The sequence below is a fragment of the Stegodyphus dumicola genome, chromosome 5, assembly GCF_044657685.1.
Source record: "Stegodyphus dumicola isolate Sdum_Otavi_A_Nest chromosome 5, ASM4465768v1".
NCBI lineage: Eukaryota > Metazoa > Arthropoda > Arachnida > Araneae > Eresidae > Stegodyphus > Stegodyphus dumicola.
In genome coordinates this window covers 34,876,671-34,895,322 of record NC_140772.1, presented here as the reverse complement: position 1 = coordinate 34,895,322, position 18,652 = coordinate 34,876,671, and the positions used below count along the sequence as shown (strand labels likewise).

Here is an 18,652-nt window from a genome sequence, read left to right as displayed (position 1 = left end):
CAAGAGAGGCTGTATATTACCTGGAATTTCAAGATCTTTCTTCATGTCCAGGATTTTCTGAATAGATCCATATTGAGTTTTTAATTTCCTGGGCTTCACTGCGTAATCCCTCCAGTAGGGATCCTCCATCCGCAGCAGCTTTTCATAGAGAACCAAGGCACTCATTTTCATAATATCCCGGAAGGGTTTATTTCCTATTAACAATAACATCGCATCGATAGGTGAGGTCTTCACAACTCCTGTAATCAAGCGAAGAGCGTAGTTTTGCATCACTTCAAGTTTATTAACCACCGATTGTGGAGCAGTGATGAGAGCTTCGAAACAATACGTCATCAAACGCGGGATATAAGTATTAAATGTAATGTCATGAGTGGACCGAGCGCACCCCCAAATACACCCTTCTATACACTTCAGAATACTAACATAAGTCTATTTGAAACACGTTCGGTAAGCTGCTTAACATGAAGCTTCCAACTTAAACTCAACATGAAACTAATTTATTATCAAAAGTCATTCTCAGATAAGTAAAGTTGTCCATGTTGGTAATCAAAGTATCTTGGTATTTTAACTATGGGCAGTGTAGACAATACGTAGTAACATTGTAACATTGATTTTAAAATATTGCAAAAATTATGGTATTATTTTCTATAATTACTTGTTTTGAACATAGATGTATACAGATTCAGCTAATCTGAATGTGTATAGTGGCATGCATTTACCTCTTTCCCTCAGGTGATAAAATACCTAGCCACGGCTCTGCGAACACACCGCATTTCGATTATGTAACTCCTGTCTTTCTAAAAGAACTAAGAACAGAAGAGAGAGCTTGACAGATCAAAATTCTATCAGAGTGGACAATTTGAATGAAAAAAGGAAGTTGTGCTTATTCATGTGTATATTAGTACGTTAGTGATTCTTGCATCTTTTAAGAACACAGTAACCAATAAATAAATAAAATAAAATCTAAAAGCTTTCAGATTTTACATTACGCCCAAAGGGACTTTTTTTAACCTTTCGTGTGTGTTACCTTTATTTATTAAATATCATGTTCTTTGTACTTAAACCATAAAATTCAATTTATCAGCAATATTGCAACATAATTTTAAAATGAGCGTATCTTCAGAATTAAAATCGTTGAGTTTGTTAATCAAAAATTCGTTAAAGTTTTACAAATTATAAAATAGATAATAAAACAAATTCCTGATACCAAGTTCGGGGCTTCCAGAAGCCCATATTATAGTGGAGGGCAACTTATTGAAAATTATAAGTCTTTAGGTGCCGATGTTTTTTCGCAGTGTGCAAATTCTTCATTATTTAATTTCTTTAAATATAATACAGGTTTCTAATATTTGGTGGCAACAATTTGAAAAGTGAAACGCAGTTTTATAGTGAGTCAACGCAAAATGCCAAACAAATTAATCATCCTTCTGAGCAAATTGCCCCCGCCCCCCAAAAAGGGAACGAAAGAAAATAAAACATAATTAAGACTATATAATGTTATAAAAAGTATGGAGCATGCTAGCATTGGAAAATCTGTAATTCTAATTCTTACGAAGGCACAGTTAATTTTTTACGTTTCTAATTCCAAAATATCTATATACCTGCATGTCATTTTTCTCATGACAAATATCTAAGCAGAGTCACTATACTTGGCGTAGAGCCACAAAATCTTTTCCCGTACAATAAATTGACTTTTAAAGAATTCCACATGTTGCACAAAAGTAAATGGGTCCCATAACTAATAAAGAAACGTTGGTATGAGGAACTATAATTTATGTTATAGAATTTTATCGCCTTTTAATCTAGAAAAAAGAAAAATTAGTAGCGGTGATGTACAGTATTGTTATGAAAAGCCCAGCCTCGGTAAGGTTAAGGCTTCTATATACCAGGCTGAATCATCCGCCATTCGGGAGCCCAAGGGGGAATATCAATGGCGGCTGATAGTTAGCGGTGCAACAATTTCTTGTGCTTTTTTTGCATAAAATGAGCGGATGTGCAGGTATTAATTGCTTAAATCATTCACGGAAAAGTTGTATGTGAGTAAAATTTCTTAAAAATGAAGGAAAAAAAATTGGATAAATAATTGCCAAAGAGATAATTGTGAACTTGGTTCAGGCGCTCATCTTTGCCTAGTATGTATAATATTATTTACTCCTTCATTTAGAGTTAAAAAAAAAAAAAAAAAAAGAGACACACCAAGAACGAGTTATCTGAATGGGACGAAAATCGGTAGAAGTGATGTACATGTACAGAAAAACAAATTATTACAGTTTGAGAAAAATTGGATGATTTATTGAAGTGATAGAGCTTTACAAAGAGAAAATGTCGGTAACCCGTTTGTCCACCTCTGTCAAGCAAGCAGTTATTCGGTTAAAGCTTATGCAAGCAGTTATTCGGCTTGGCATCGATTGATAGAGGTTGCGGATGTCCTCCTGAGGGATATCGTGCCAAATTCTGTCCAACTGGCGCGTTAGATCGTCAACATCCCGAGCTGGTTAGAGGGCTCTGCCCATAATGCTACAAACGTGCTCAAACGTACTCGACCTTGATGGCCAAGGTAATGTTCGGAAAGCACTAAAGCAAGCAGTAGAAACATGTGCAGTGTGGGGGCGGGCATTATCTTGCTGAAATGTAAGCCCAGGTGGCGTGACATGAAGGGCAACACAACGGGCTTTAGAACTTTGTCGGCTGTGCTGTAAGGTTGTGACGGATGACAACCAAAGGGGTCCTACTATGAAATGGAATGACACCCCAGACCATCACTCCTGGTTGTCGGCCTGTCTTCCGGAAGACAGGTTGGTATCACACCACTGTCCGGGCGTCTCCAGACTCGCCTTCCCTGGTCATCGTGGCTCAGTTCAAAGCGGGACTCATCACTGAACACTATTCTACTCCACTCAGTGACATTCCAGTGCGAATGAGCCCGACACCACTGCAAACGGGCTTGACCTTGTGCGGAGATCAATGGTAGTCGGCGCAAGGGGCGCCGTGACCTCAGCCCCCTTTTTGTGAGCCGTCTATGAATGGTCCTCGAAGTCACTGAAACATTAGTTGCACGTACAATCGATGATAATGATGCATCTGGGGCTGTGAATGCCGCTCTGACAATTGCTCGGTCTTCACGTTTTGTCGTTTCTCTAGGCCTACCCGCTTCCTTCTTTACGCTGTGTGCGACCATGGTTCACCCATTCCTGCCAACATCGTCTAATAGTGGCATCGCTTCTACTCAAATGTCGAGCTATTCGCCGATAAGACCAACCGCCTTCTTTGGGCCCACTACACGACATCTCTCAATCACTACACGACAATCATGTCATCGGTTCAATTTAGGAAACCACTTTCCTTATTTGGACCGCTAGTTTCCTAAATTGGACCATGAGCTTTCTTAACGGAAATTACAACAAAAGAACCTTGTAATTGCAGCACTAACACCAGCACACCGAGTATACACTGGTGAGCAAAAATTAAGGACGAGACGGTTTTTTCAATATAACTTTGTACAAAAGCTTTCGAAATCAACACATTTAATACCGTAAGATCCCCAGTACGTAAGGACATGAGTAATGTAAGCAACACTTACTAAAAGAGAAATCAGAGGGATAAAAAGAAGCTTTATTGAAAAAGTAGCATGGAGCGCAATGCGACTGAAGGCCGAAACATCCCTGTGATGGGTGTCCAGCAAGAAACATCCGGTCTTTAATAGGGAATATGATCTCCCCTGAGTGCTAGACAGGTTTCACAGCGTCTGCCCATGCTGAGAATGAGGGTGTCAATGAGTTGTTGAGGCATTGCTGCCCATTCGTCTTGCAGCGCCAATCGAAGCTCCGGAATCACATCTATAGACGCTCGCGCTTATCCGGGACAATTCCGAGAAACGAGATTCTAGTAGTACGGCTTTAAGCGGCAGGCTTCCGAGAAATGTTTCGTCTAGCTAGGAGGATCGTGTCCCGGCTACGAGCAACATTTTAAAACTTTTCCCAAAATGTTCCGGCTGGAGACGTGTTCCTCGAACGTTCAACCAATCAGACGAAAGGTCAGCTTCTGAAGGATCACGGGTAACTTTCAATATGGCGATGGCTCTCACTGTGAAGTGATGGACGGTGGAAATAGAGGCCGATTTAATTATTGCTGTTTTGTTGTAATACAACTGCCTGAGTCATTTTTTAAATGTGTATATATTCATTAATTATATAATCGTGGAAATTTCAGAGTTGACAGTATTTTACGACGTCCTTGCATTTCGGATTTGTTTACAAATTGTTCGTAGCCAAAAGTTCGCCAAATTTGTCGTATTTCGTGCTGATCGTGTATTATAACACTGTTATATAATAGAATTTTATTTCTTAAATTTGAATAATTTTTTAGAATACGTTTGTATATGCGCGGCTTTTCTCCTAATTACTTATCTTTTAAATTGTTAACTGCATAATCAGTGACACATTTTAAACAGCATAAAAGATGCATAAAAAAGAAAAGCATAGCTTATGTAATAATGAGAATACTCATTAAATTTGTCTATTATTTTCACGTTATTAATGAAATACTTTTTGGATTATAAATACATTAGAAACTATACTTTTATTGTAAATGCTACATATTGAAACATTGAAAATTTATGGATTTATTATTATGCGTGATGAAAAACATTTGTATATACATTCATTAATATAAATCTTATTCATTACATTAATACTAATAAATATATATTAACAACTTCTAAAACATCGCATCTCTCTGTCTGTATGTAAATATATGACTTAGATGTGTATATATATATGTATGTATGAATACAAAAATGAACATTTCCAAGAAGTTTATTTGAAGTTACTTTTAATTCAGATAACGATTATGTAATTGGCAGCAACTATAGTTATCAGTTCTTTGCAAATTATTATGGGTATGTAATAATCAGTTGAAAAATAATTTATGAGTATTTGAGTACTAAAGAGTGAACACATTTTGTTATTGGGTTAATTCATAATTATATCATATGTATGATCTACGTAATAAAAACATGACTAATAAATAATAAGAAATGTAACAGCTGTGCATTTATAACATTTGATTACTTAAAACAGCGTACAACTGATTATCACCTTCATGTCTGTTTACATAATGAATTGCACTTTCCAATTAAATGCACGGGCCTACTAGTGGCCGAAGCGTCGTTGAACACTGGTAGTTCTGTCTCAGGTTAGAATGCCGCGAACGGGCTGGCTACATGACGTTTCCTTGGTTTGCCCCGTTTGTAACTGGTATACGAGCCAGTTTTAAAAAATCTTCTACAAAGGGATCCCTCCTGTTGTTATCCCTCGAGGCTTTGCGGTAATCACATAAAACCAACTGAGCCCACCAGCGGCCGAGCGGTAAAGTCGCTGAACACTGGTAGTTCGGTCCGAGGTTCGAATCCCGCGAACGGGCCGGCTGCATGGACGCTTTCGTGGTTTTCCCCATGTGTAACGTGTATACGAACCAGTTTCCCTTAGAAAGTCCTCCCCGAAGGCATCCCTTCCCTTAGGCAGATAGCCCTAGTGTGCTTTGCTGTAATCTCAATAAACCAAACCATAAAACAAACTCATGATGTGAACACCTAATTTCTAGAGTTGGTATAATTAATGTGTTTTGGGTATATTACCGAGTGTTCTATGGGACAGTAAACAACTCGCACATGTTTGATTGCTCATGTATTCATATGCTTTATTTGATCTTCGTTTTGCTGAATAGTATCAGCTGGCTGTGAGGAGGTAAATATCAGTCATATAGATTTTTGTCATTTGAATGGACAGAACCGTAATTATGAGCCATAAAGTTAGTCAGAAAATACTTTCACCAGGTCACAAATTTTCCAGTGAGCCATCAAATTTTCATTGAAATGCAGACAACAGAAAATACACATAAGCGATGTGTGATAAATAGACTTATCCAGCACATGTTTTTAAACTATTCTTAGGTGTATACAGAATTTGGCTATTACTGATGTAATTGATTGCTATAACCAGAAGTGTGTTTATCTGTTACATGAAGTGCCAGAGTGGAGATCAAAGTGATTAACTTGATAGCAATCACCTTTCAATTATCTTCCATTACTAACAATAAAGTTTAAAACGAAAAGCGTGTGAGCGATACAAAACAACACGAAGAAGCGAATGTCACTTGAAAGGAAACGTCACTTTCGCCAATCTGAGCGATAACTGATTCCTGTTTGGCTTTCAGCCTGTTTGCCAAGTTAAGATGGTAACCCTATTTCGCCAAAGGCCGTTTCTCAGAACTGTTGCTACAAACGTTTTGTCCCGGCAACAAACAGCTAATGTGATAACGCTCTTACTGGTGGTAAGGTACGAGCTGCCAAGCGTCTGCCTAGAAAATCCCATACATGCTCGATGGGATTGAGATCCGGAGATCGTGCTGGCCAATCCATACGTTCAATATCCTCACTCTATAAGAGCTGTTCGGCAGCTACTGTGCGCTGACATGGTGCATTGTCGTCAATGCAAAGGAACTGCGGACCCATAGCGCCTCTAAAAAGACGCACATATGGAAGAAGAATCTCGTTACAATAACGGGTCCCGTTGACTGAACTTCACTCGAAGATGTGAAGGTCTGTACGACTACCAAGCATGATGCCTCCCCAAACGAGAACACCGCCACCTCCATACCTGTCCCTTTCAATGATATTCGAGGGGTGATTGCGGCTTCCCCGCTCTCTCCAGATGAGTATGCGATGAGAATCGCTACTCAGACTGAATCTGCTCTCATCTGTAAAGAGTACTCGTCCCCATTCATTGTCTCTCGAATTCCGGTGTTCCCGGCACCACAGAGAACGCCTTCTCCGATGGGCAGGCGTTAGAGGTACACACCGTACAGGGCATCGTGCAAACAGACCACCACCGTGCAGTCTTCTGGCCACGGTGAAACGCGATATCGGTCTTCCAGTTGCCTGTATCGTGTGTCTAGCGATTTTTCCCGCTGTCTGCCGCCTGTTTCTTCTGGCCTCTAAGGCAATATACCGGCCATCTGCGGGTGTGGTTCCTCGTGGACGACCACTACTAAACCCCGGATAGCTGTTCCTGTAGTTTGAAATTGTCTCCAAAGTCGTGAAACGATGCTGTGAGCAATTCCGAACTCTGCAGCCACACTTGTCACACTGCGGCCTTCCTCCAACTTCCCAATGATTCGACCTCGGGTAAAAGCATCCAGATGTCGTCTAACAGATTGAATGTTCGCCATTTCTAGCTGAGGCAGGAACTCGATGTGATTTTAACTGCTATACGGCGTGCAATCTCTTTGCCAGAAATACTGATCTTACACCGACAACATGCTTTATACTACTCAGACACTCCCACATTACGTCTACCTGCATATCTGCGCATGTGCTACCGTACATCACCTTACTTAATCTCCTGGTTGGTCTTTCTGTCCGCTCTGCCTCTTCGTTCAGCTGATATGCTAATTTTTCGACTTCGTCCTTAATTTTTGCACACCAGTGTATATCCAAGCGTGACATTTCATGCATTGTATCATTTCTTCCTTGTTTTCTTCACATAATATACAAAACCATGAATCACCAGTTTCTTTTTTATGTTTCTGCATTTTGTTAAACTTTGGCGAACTGATTTTTGCTACTAGAGACTTTGGCTACTACAGATAAGAACTTTCCTTCTTGCGGAAATATTTCTGCAATTAGCTTTTAAAATGAGTTTTAAGCACGCTTACGCATACTTCGTCTCAGACGAACGGTTGCCATTCTCGTAAGTTTTTCGAAGGGTAGCATTCTAGGGTTAATTATAATTTATCCATGAAAAAAATGTCGTTGCCGAAATTGGACCGGTTCAATTTCGGTAACTGTTTTCGGTCCAACTTGAATATTTAATGCTTGATATTGTACAGAAACGTCAAACTAACATAACCTCGCAAAATTATAATTGCACATTGTAGATAAATAAGCAAGTTTTGTAATGGTATAATAAGACATTTAATTACTTACGTTTAGACGAATTAACTACTTTCACACTTATGTCGAAATAACAGATTTTCTTAGCCAAACGAATAACACTTCTCTCAATGTAACCACGAGGCGTTTCTTTACAAACACAATTACATTAACCTACATCTACGTATAACAAAATGCCTATCTCGAATCTCGCAGATATCATCATTCTTTGTATATCATAGCGGTCCAAATGAGATACATTCCGATGACATCAGAGATCACGTGACTTATGAATAGCTAATGTAAACAAACAATGCAGATGACTTCAAAGATCACATGACTTATGTATAGCTAATGTAAACAACAAAGTCATTCTTCCTCTTCTTCTCTTGCGGAATGTATCTCATTAGGCTACCTTCCCCTATAATTTGCTTACAATAATTGAAAGGATTGTGCAAGTACTATATATTCAGAATTACAGTATTATTCAATTTGGCAATAGAGTAAAAATTTACAAATGAATGCAGAACATTCAGATAAGCACATTAAATTTATGAAAACTCTGCATGTGTATTTTTCGTAAAATAATTGTGGTGTTTTTAATGCATGCATAACAATCAAATAAATCTGCCTGTAATGATGAATTTCAAAGGCCAAAACAAAATCATTTCATGAATTCAATACTTCAAAAGAGTTAAATCTCATCAAATTAAATCCACATTACACTGGTAAACAGTTATAACTGATCTGTGTTACAAAACAGATTACAGATTTTTATAAATAATAAATAATATTTTCTGAAGCGTTATTTTGTATTGTCATCCCTAAATAAGAAATTGCTTACATATTCAGAAGGCTGCTGAACTATATTCTGGTGTTTTTAATAACTTTAATCAGATACGTATAAGCCAATGTAATTTTTTAAAAAATGTCGTTTAATTAATTGGCCTTGATGCTTTTTAAAATGCACCTTGGCACAGTGCTTCTAAATTAGGGTTATGCAAAGAGATCCGAGGGATGAATGAAAGAAATAGAGACAAAAATGAAAATGTCAAAAATGTCTCCCTTTGTATGTCTGTTGAAAAAACATTCAAAACTCAGAATGCTGTACTTTCTTCTTCCATATATGTTATGAAATATTTCATACACCTAAAAGAAAGTGTTTCTTCAGAGTCTTGTACAATTATTTCTATAAACGAAAGTGACTGTAAGCTCGTTTTATCTCATATTTAATTGACAACATGCTCCAAAGTTATTTTTTGAATATGAATTTACAATGTTTTTAATGAAATTTTTGTTAAAATAGCATTAAGATAAACTTATTTGCACACTGTACACGTTAACAATTTCGCTATTTGACAGTAGCGAACGTTTTTATTCATATCTTATTTATTTTACTTTGCTAACTAAACTGAAACATCTAAAGCATAAATTATTTTGAATATGTTTTACAAAATATACGTGAAATTTTTATTTAAGTGAAAACGTCTATACACTATTCGAGAACTAATAAATTATCTGAAAAGTTTATATGCGCGGAATCCCGCGCGTCTGTAAAATTAATATATAAAAAACATCAAGCATTCAGCCAGGGTCTGCAATAAACGCGCCAAAACTAGCAGCGCTTTCTATTTCTCGCCTAGATGGAAAAGTTGGTGATTCAACCTGGTATATAGGAGCCTTAGGTAAGACAGCTTCCCTGTAAAAAAGGGGTTAGGATTGCCAGAAACTGCCAAAAAAGGCAGAGTTGCCAGATTTGGTGCAAAATCGCACATTTGACGATAAAATTGGCGATATGCCATAGATGAAGCGAGTACATTCTAAAACGAATTCTTAACGTTTTCCCCAGAATGTTCTCGAAGGCAGGTTAAAAGCTATATAAACCCTGCCTGTACGTGGAGTAGGAGTGTATCTTGAGTTTATCGTGAAGAGTATCTTGAGTGTGTTTAGTTCAGTAGTAGTGCTTTGAGATTAGCTTAAGAGCGATCGACCGAGTCGGGAGCTGTACTTTAGTGCTTTGCCGTGAAGCTAGCTGTCTTCACCGTTGTAGCCTGAAGACTGTGTTACTGATTGTTTCAGCGTGTTTATCGTAGCTTTTCGACGGATGCAAACGTGTCTTTGGAACACTCCTGTGTAATACTGACGCCATAAACTGTCTTTTGATTCTTCATCAAGTGTTGTCGTCAATTACTCCAAATCCACGAACCCGTAGGACGCAACACTGTGTTAGATTCTTTTTTTTTTTCCAAATGTTCTTGGAGTGGGTTCTATCTTAAAATAGTAATGAGAAGTATCCGCGAATAAGTGAACCTTATATGAAACTCGATTCACATCATGCAATAAAACATTTATTTTTGACGAGCAATTATTGTTCCTGTCATTACAGACCGGCAACTTCTTTCCCACTAATCATAAACATAATCAAATATTCTCTGCGTATAGCGCCATCTGCAGAAAATTCTGTACACAGATATAAGTACATATATAACATTAGAAGCATTGTTTGTTAATTATATGTGGCATAGGCCTCATTTTATTCATTTTCTTCCTACATTTCTCCAACTTTGGATCTTCGCTTAGGAGTCCGTGCATTATGCTCTGAAATTCAAAGCATTGAGGCATTGTTAATTATGAAGGTAACTCAATAACTATGCTGTAAAGTATTTTACCAGGATTCGATAAGAAATAAGTAGGCCTGTCTCGCCGGCTTCGGATGCGTCCAGCACAAAGAACTTCTTTTGAAAGTTTCTGGCAAATAGGCTTACCAACCAGAGCATCGAGCTAACATCATTAAATTTTAATTTCATTTTATTAGTTTAATTAGATACATTTTTGAAAACATAAATAAGAATAAAAGGAGAAGATGTATAGTTTTAGATTGCTCAGTTTGTTAAACAATTATAATCTGAAAGGTATGTGGCCTACCTACTGCAGTCTTTTGAATCTGACTCCTTAGGATGAATCTAAAGTTGATGGTTATGCTTTTCGCCCCCCTTCCGTATTTGGTTACATTAGTAGATACTATGGAAAGACGATGTATAGGACATGCTTGAGCAGTTTATTGACAACTGATTTAATAGATTAAATAAATTTATAAATTATTAACCTTTGCAGTTAACAAGTTCTTGATAAAATTATTTATTGGACAATAACAGCTATCATAGAAGATTTCTATCCTTTCTAACTAAGATCACATATTTATTCATTCTCTCGTTGAAATTAACGGTAAATAAAAGAAAAGTGCGTGAAGTAATCTATATGTTTGCCTGGTGTATTCTCAAAGCAATACTTTTGTGGAAGTTGTTTTGTCATGCGGGAAATAAATAAATTTAATAGCTATCTCCCCCCCATCTCCCCCCAAAAAACGCCAAACATAGATGAAAGGGAAGAAAATGCCAAAGAAATATGTACATATATAAACTCGCTGGTGTGCGATACAGATTTTAGGGATATTGATGATACATATTTTGCTTTATAGAGATATGCACATTTGATGTGATGATGAAGATGCTATAAATGTCTTGCCTTCGTCAAGTATTCATGCTTCCATGCTGTACACAAATAGGAGCAATTTAACAGTTTTTCTCGAATATAAATTATCCTAAATTTATTATATAATATTAGTAAAACTGCAAACTTATTTACAGATGATGCGTTGTTTACTTATTTGCACTATTACGGAAAAAAAAAAAAAAAAAAAAAATCATCTGGGAAAACTTAAAATGGAATTGACTATACTGTTCCAGAATGAAAAGTTTTATGGACTCATAATTCTATAAAGGCAAAAACCAAAAAGGCGTTATTTAGCATTACTGGTCGATTGAACCATACCTCAAAAATCCTCCCACCACCATTTCCAAGCATGGAGGTAGGAAGTAAGATGGAGTTGTCTTAAACAAGTTTCTCCCGTACCCTGCTCTGAAGCACCGGCGATCCCTACGTGGTGACCAAAACATTGGGTCATTTACCACTGAGTTCAATGGGATTTGACGCGTTCGGATGTAAATATTTTGTAATTACGTCGTAAATATACATATAAATGTATATATTTTCTTTTTCTACAACACTTCAGAGTCCTAATTATATGAAAACAACATATTTTTAAACAACATTTCATTCTGAACGGAATTAAATGCTATACTTTTTACAGGACAGTTTTCTCAGAATGGTTTAATTTGAATGAAATATTTTCACAAGTTTTCGTTAATTACATTAGGAAAAAAAATTAAGGTAATTTAAGGTACAAAAATTAAGATCAAAGTTTATTGTATTATTAATATTAAAATTATGCATTATTTTTTTTTCTATTTATAGAGCTTCTTCCTAAAATACTTTCTTAAATATGACATGATTTTTTGGCTTCTGAGGCATCTTTTAAATCGAAAAATGTAAGTCAATTTATAATTAATGCTCTATTCGGTTCATTTTAAATTAGAGAATTATTAGGAATTAGCGAAATACTACAAATAGTACTTGACTTTCTCTGAAGTTATTATAAAATGTAAGGGGAATAATTCTTCTAATGATACTTATCAGATTTTTTTTTTTTACCCTTCATTTCAACAATACATATTCCAAAACTCTTTATTACTTTCTTAAGTGCGCATCTTATAGCATTTGCTTTACAATACCTATTAACAGATTGCTTTCCAATACAAACAATTCTTGCTTAAATAGTTTTATAACGTATTTGTCAGCAGGATTTCAATTTATGTTTACAATTCAATATTAAGGTTATTATATATTTAGATAACATTTATAATCATTATAAATTAGATACATTTAATAATTAGATTTTTTCACAGTTGTTTATAAATGAATATATTCTTCATTTCAAATACATTTATAAATAATTTAATGAATATTTATGTATTTTGTCAAAGGCAGATACAAGCTTTTTGCAATAATGTATGGATGTGAAAAAAATTTGTTTTATTTAAAACATTTGGCGTTTGGAAAATAAAATAAAAGTAGCGAATACTCTATCAAGGGTATCGAAAGACGTATACAATTTCAAATGTACCGTAAGGTATTTTTCATTCTTTAAGCATAACATTTTTCTTAAAATTTATATTTTTGTAGTTCAACAGCTTAGAATTTTATAAAACAAATTCATAATCAAAATCGCGCTGCTGTTAGTTATCGAAAAATAACCAAGATGTGATTTTTGCGTAAATGTCACTAAACTATACAAATTGCTATTATCCATCACACTATGAATGTTTCTTTCATGAGAAAGTGTCCCTTTTTCGATTTGTATGGAACTGTCGTGTGTCGAAATACTATCAGAACCGTGTCAAGCGAGCTTCTGAATGTAAACAAAGAACACCCCATCTGGTGACCCAAGCTTCAAAGTAGTGCTTCACTTCTAGTGCCGACTGGCCCCTCCTTCTTTTCCTACCTCCATGTTTCCAAGGCGATGAGCAAGAAAAGTTTTAGGCATATCTTTGAAAAGTCATGGTACTTTTGTCAAAATTGGCAAAATTCTGTCACTTGAGTATGGACCTCAGTTAGTTAGTTAGTTAATAGTTACAGATAAAGTTCTGTATTGCACGAAGTACCTGTATTTGTGTAGAATGAGGCTTATATAACGAAGTATATTGTGTCATTTTTGTGTGCAGTTACTATAGAAATAAAAAAAAGCCATTTCGAAATTGCTTTAGCTGAACTAAATTTTAATTAAAAATTTAAACATAATTACATAACAACATGAATGTTAAAAAAATTTCAAAAACCTTCTGGATTTAGCAGTTTCAATCACACTTAATAATTTTCATTTTAATCATTCCGTTATTAAATATCACACTCCTCATACATTTCATTCACACCACAGATACATTTATGACTTGGGATGACAGAAGTGCATAGAAAATAGTTGGTATGCAATTCGAAGCATTAGGAAATGCGTTACATTACAGGATGCCTGGTACAAATAATAATACAGTGTAAACCGGTAAAGTGTTGTTTATGAAATAATTAACTAAAAATAAATTTATAGGTGAACGAAAATGTTTTAATGATATTTTAATAAATTTGATTTAAAATAGACAGTAATGCAACAGATTTCTCCATAATATTGCAATATATATATATATATAAATGTAATAGCTAAATGATGTTTTGATATTTTGAAAATAAGTTAATGTGTAGTTAAATTAAAAGCAAGTAAAATCAGACTCCTAATGCAATGATATCAATTCTGACTTTTTGATAATAAATAAGTTTACATGTAATTAAATTAGAAACAATTAAAATAAAACTACTAATGCAATAAATACATTTTCTGACTTTTTTGATAATAAGTTTATGTGCAATTAAATTAACGTGTAAAATAAAACTGCTAATGGAATGAATATATATCCTGACTTTTTGATAATGAGTTTATTTGGAATTACCCGTTGTGAGCAAGAATTTAATAACTCCATAATTGCAAATAGTCCATCGGCAGTTATTTCTTAAATCGATTGTAATTACTGTTGACTTTGCACTTTGACAAAACTAATTTATAATCAGCAATCATAAATTAATAATTAGTAAAACTTTCAAACTATTAAAATTAAAATATTATTTTGAAAATTTTGATTAAAAGGGATATTAATGTGATATATTTAATACTTCTATTCTTACATGCGATTCTAAAATACTGTTTTCTGAATTTCATTATTGAATATAAACTTATGAATTTCTTTCTGAGAACAAATATTTGAAAGTTCTTAAAGTAATTTTTTGCAGTGAGTTTTATAATACGAAAATGCAGAAAATTTTATGCCGTGATAATGATTTTATTGAATGCCCTTTCTTTTCAACATTTGTTATGAGAAAATCGTACGAAAAATATCGAAATTAAAATTTTTTTTGATTATTTACTAACTAAATTAAAATTAATTTTTATTAATTTAACATACCTGGTTGCTATTTATTACCAATGTTCATTTTCAGTAACTAAGCATTCTGGAATATGAATTTCGTTGTAATTATATATCAAATTGCAAATTTTCCTGAGAAAGTCTTCTCTCTCCAGAAAAAAGGAGAATATTTTAAAATTAAATTTCTGTTACATTACTAAACCTAAATACCTTAAGATTTGTTCAAAAACTTCTTTACTTATTTCGATTGTGTTTTAATTTAACGATCACATGTCTGATTACATGACTACGTTCTTGATTTGACACACTTAAATTGAATCTATTAGGCGTTTTGCTTCTTGCATATTATTTAGGAGAATAATGGTTTATATCATAACTCTAACACAATTAAAAAAAAAAAAAAAAAGAATCGAACGGAGTTTTTAGTTTTAAATGAAGTTCAATAACTATGTGAAGTGTTAATGCCTGCAATTAACTTATACTAACTATTTTATACAACACTTTTCATCTTATATTGGAAAAAGCTAAGAGATTTTTCACACTTTACAAATATTCAGTTCCAAAAAATTGAAGCAATTCTTGAAGTCATCCAACTAGGCACTTAACACTCAGCGGCACAACGACATGGCCCCATTCACTCAGAAAAGAATTACACAACATCACAGACACGCATACAGACGTTACATTTAAATAAACTATACTATCTAGATTTGACTTAGAAAAATGATTTACATAAATCTTATTCATCACATCACTTTTGTTGTATACAATGTAGAAAAACTGCTGTACATTAGTTTGGGAAATACTTTGCATGAATGATCAAGGATGATGGGATGTCGGATTCAGAAATATCCAGTCTGTATGTTGGAAGCCATTCCTTGAAAAGTCTTCATCCAAGTGAATTTTACCACACTACACTACAAACACGTCGACTTGCAACGTGTCGATCAGGGGATCTTGAATCGACAATCCACAATAAATGCAAAAGATGGAGATGATCCTGAGACAAAAAATATTCTCGATGGCAGTGAAGCACAAATTCCAACAGTAGTGATATTTTTAAAAGGTAATTGTCCTGCAGCAATTTAAGGGTCATGATGCCCCAAACTCCACTTGGGGGTTCGAGTTGAAGTTGAGTATTCATTTCACAAAGGTAGTAGAAAATATCCTGAGATGAAAGTTACATGGAATTCATTGGTGGTGGTGGTGGCGGGGAATCTGATATAGACTTTTTGAATATATTTCGCTGCTCATCAGTATTTATTTGCCCATAGTCACATGGTGTCATAACAAATATATTTTCTTATTTTAAAAGGAAAACAATTTTTCCAATTAACAAATATATAAAATGAGGAGAAAAATAACTTATTGCATAACAACACTAAATTCATTGTTAGACTGCAGCGAAGTTTGGAATCGAGCCTCAGTCTTTCATATTTTGTGATAACTGGTACAATTGTCACAAAAATAAAGCATTACTGGAAAGTGAAAATATCTTCCCAATTAAAAAAAAAATTGAATTTTTGATGAGATTTTTTTTGGAAGAGGTCACAAGTTTCTTCCCTGAGAGAAAAAAGCTTCCAACCCGATAGAGGGTTTCACTAGTAGTTGAAGATGTTGAAGAGGACGGCAAAGAGAGTGCATGCCGCATAAACACCCAGCGCCACCCACCATAGAACTTGCTCGTGGAGCTTCTGTTCAAAATTCTTTAAAACTAGAAGTCCGATTGTTAGTCCTGCAAGGGCCCCTGTCAGATGAGCTACGTAGGAGACGGGGGGCCCTTGCTGTTCGACTGCGTATCTGTCGTAGATGGCAAATCCGACATCGGCACTCGCTGAAAGATAACAAAGAGAATTTTTAGAAAATAAACCCAACACATTAATAACATATTAATAAATCAATAATTTCTTGAAATAATGCAATATATAATATAAATGAAGTCTTATGTTAAAGTCATATTCTTATTTTATTTTATTTTTATTTTTTTTTTTTTTTTGAGAACCTAACATGTCAATCCCTCTGCTTACGCATATCACCTCCCGTACTTTGCCACATAGCCTAATAAACTGAGAATTTTGATTGGTGCAAAATGGCGTTAACTTCCAAATGCATTTCTACCTCTTTGTTATAAATTTTCATCAGGCCGACCACCGGTCGAGCGGTAAAGTCGCCGAACACTGGTAGTTCGTTCAGATATTGAAATGTGGCGAAGGGGCTGGCTGCATGGTATTTTTCATGGTTTTTCTCATAACGCGTGCAATATATATATATATATGAGCCATTTTCCTTAGAAAGTCCTCCACGAAGGCATGCCTTTATTTAGGCAGAAAAATTTCCTTCTTTTAAATATGTGCTCAACTGTGTTTTATTAGCTGAATGTTTGAGATTTGAGAAAATTACTTTTCTTTGCCGCTATTCGAGATTTAAGAAAATAATGTGGGTGCTCTTAAAATTCTTCGTGGCTATGCAAGATTAAAGGTTTTATTTGTTTGGTTTATTTGATTAAGGTAAAGCACGCTGCCTAGAAGCCACCGTTGTGCTTGTGAGAGCAGATATATCTGAAAACGCGATGTTCCAGTTTTCCATTGAGCATAAAACTATGGATCATGTGATGTATATTACCAATGAGCATAAAGTGAGATCAGGCTGTTCTTAACGTTTCTGTTGTTACTACATGGTATGAGCTTCATATGCTTCAAGAACTGACTTCAGAATTTCTGAGCAACTGTCTTGTGTTTATGAAGAAAGTAAAATAAACGTATACTTTTCAAAAACCATATACAAAGACGGTTTAGTTTGCATTATTTCGTTAGGAATAGTGATGTGTCTATTTTGTCACTGCAGTCTTTTTATTTCGTCTTTTTTAAAAATCAACATGTTTTTTTTAAAATGATTTTCGGATATATTTTTATCTTTTAGGCATTACTTTTGTCATTACTTAAAAAATTTTTTTCTTGATTAAAAAAAAAAAAAAAAAAAAAAAAAAATCCTGATTTTTAGTATTCGATAGATTGGCAGCTAGCTCTTTTGTTTTTTTTGCCGAATATCGTTGACTGTTGACGGAGGCTTTTTAGCATAATACTTCGTTCAGACAACGGTTTTATCGTCATAAAGCTTTGCGGTTTAAGGCATAAAAGTCCATAAGTCCAGGGTTTAAGCCATAGCCAATCAGGGAAGGAAAAGTTGCGCATGCGTAAACGTGTTCAGCGAAACCGCTTTGCTATGATTGGTCGGCTTTTATGCCAAGAGGTGGAAAGTTAGAGCCTTTAGGCAAAAATTCTTAAATCAGGTTTTCTGACGTAGAAAGGTCTGGTTGCCTAGCAACGGGTCTCGGCTTAGACCACTTATGATTTTGAAAGTACGTGTGAACGAAGCTCAAAGAAAAACGATGCGAAAACATTAGAAAAGTACCTCTGTAATATGTATAAATATTATATATTAAAACAATAACTTACCTATGACAAAAATGCCTCCTAACCTTGCTAGCCCAAATTCCATCTGGTTATAATTCTGTGAAGAAATGAAAAAAAAAAAAAAAAACATTAATGTTGTAACAAAATATATTCATGTGCATTATTATTACAAGTTTAAATAAACATAAACATATTCATTCCGTAAATTTGCTCAATATTGAGAAAAATTAAACTTATACTCAATCCACTTCTACAGGGACGAAATTTTTACTGTTTGTTCAAACAAAAATCGCTTTAGCGAAGTAAATTTATCGAGATATTCTTGCTTTTCTTTTAATTGTAGTGCAGTTTGATAGCAAGAAGTTTATGTTACATTTACGTGCACTAAAATTATCACCCATAATTTTTAATCTCAGAAAGGTTTAATTTGGTAAAAGGTGAGA

General features: G+C 34.8%; 1 protein-coding gene across 4 annotated transcripts in view; it reads right to left on the bottom strand.

The window, feature by feature from the left end:
- Nucleotides 1-13,584: 13,584 nt before the first annotated feature.
- Nucleotides 13,585-18,652, bottom strand: part of stet (rhomboid serine protease stem cell tumor) — a 555,200-nt gene continuing 550,132 nt past the window's right edge. For all 4 annotated transcript variants that reach the window (XM_085816564.1, XM_085816563.1, XM_085816565.1 and 1 more), the window contains 2 exons: nucleotides 18,252-18,306; nucleotides 13,585-16,630 (listed from right to left, as the gene is read on the bottom strand). In XM_085816564.1, coding sequence (XP_085672690.1) covers nucleotides 16,398-16,630; nucleotides 18,252-18,306 — 288 coding nt within the window. In that variant the 3' untranslated portion in view covers nucleotides 13,585-16,397. The remainder of the gene's footprint in view (nucleotides 16,631-18,251; nucleotides 18,307-18,652) is intronic.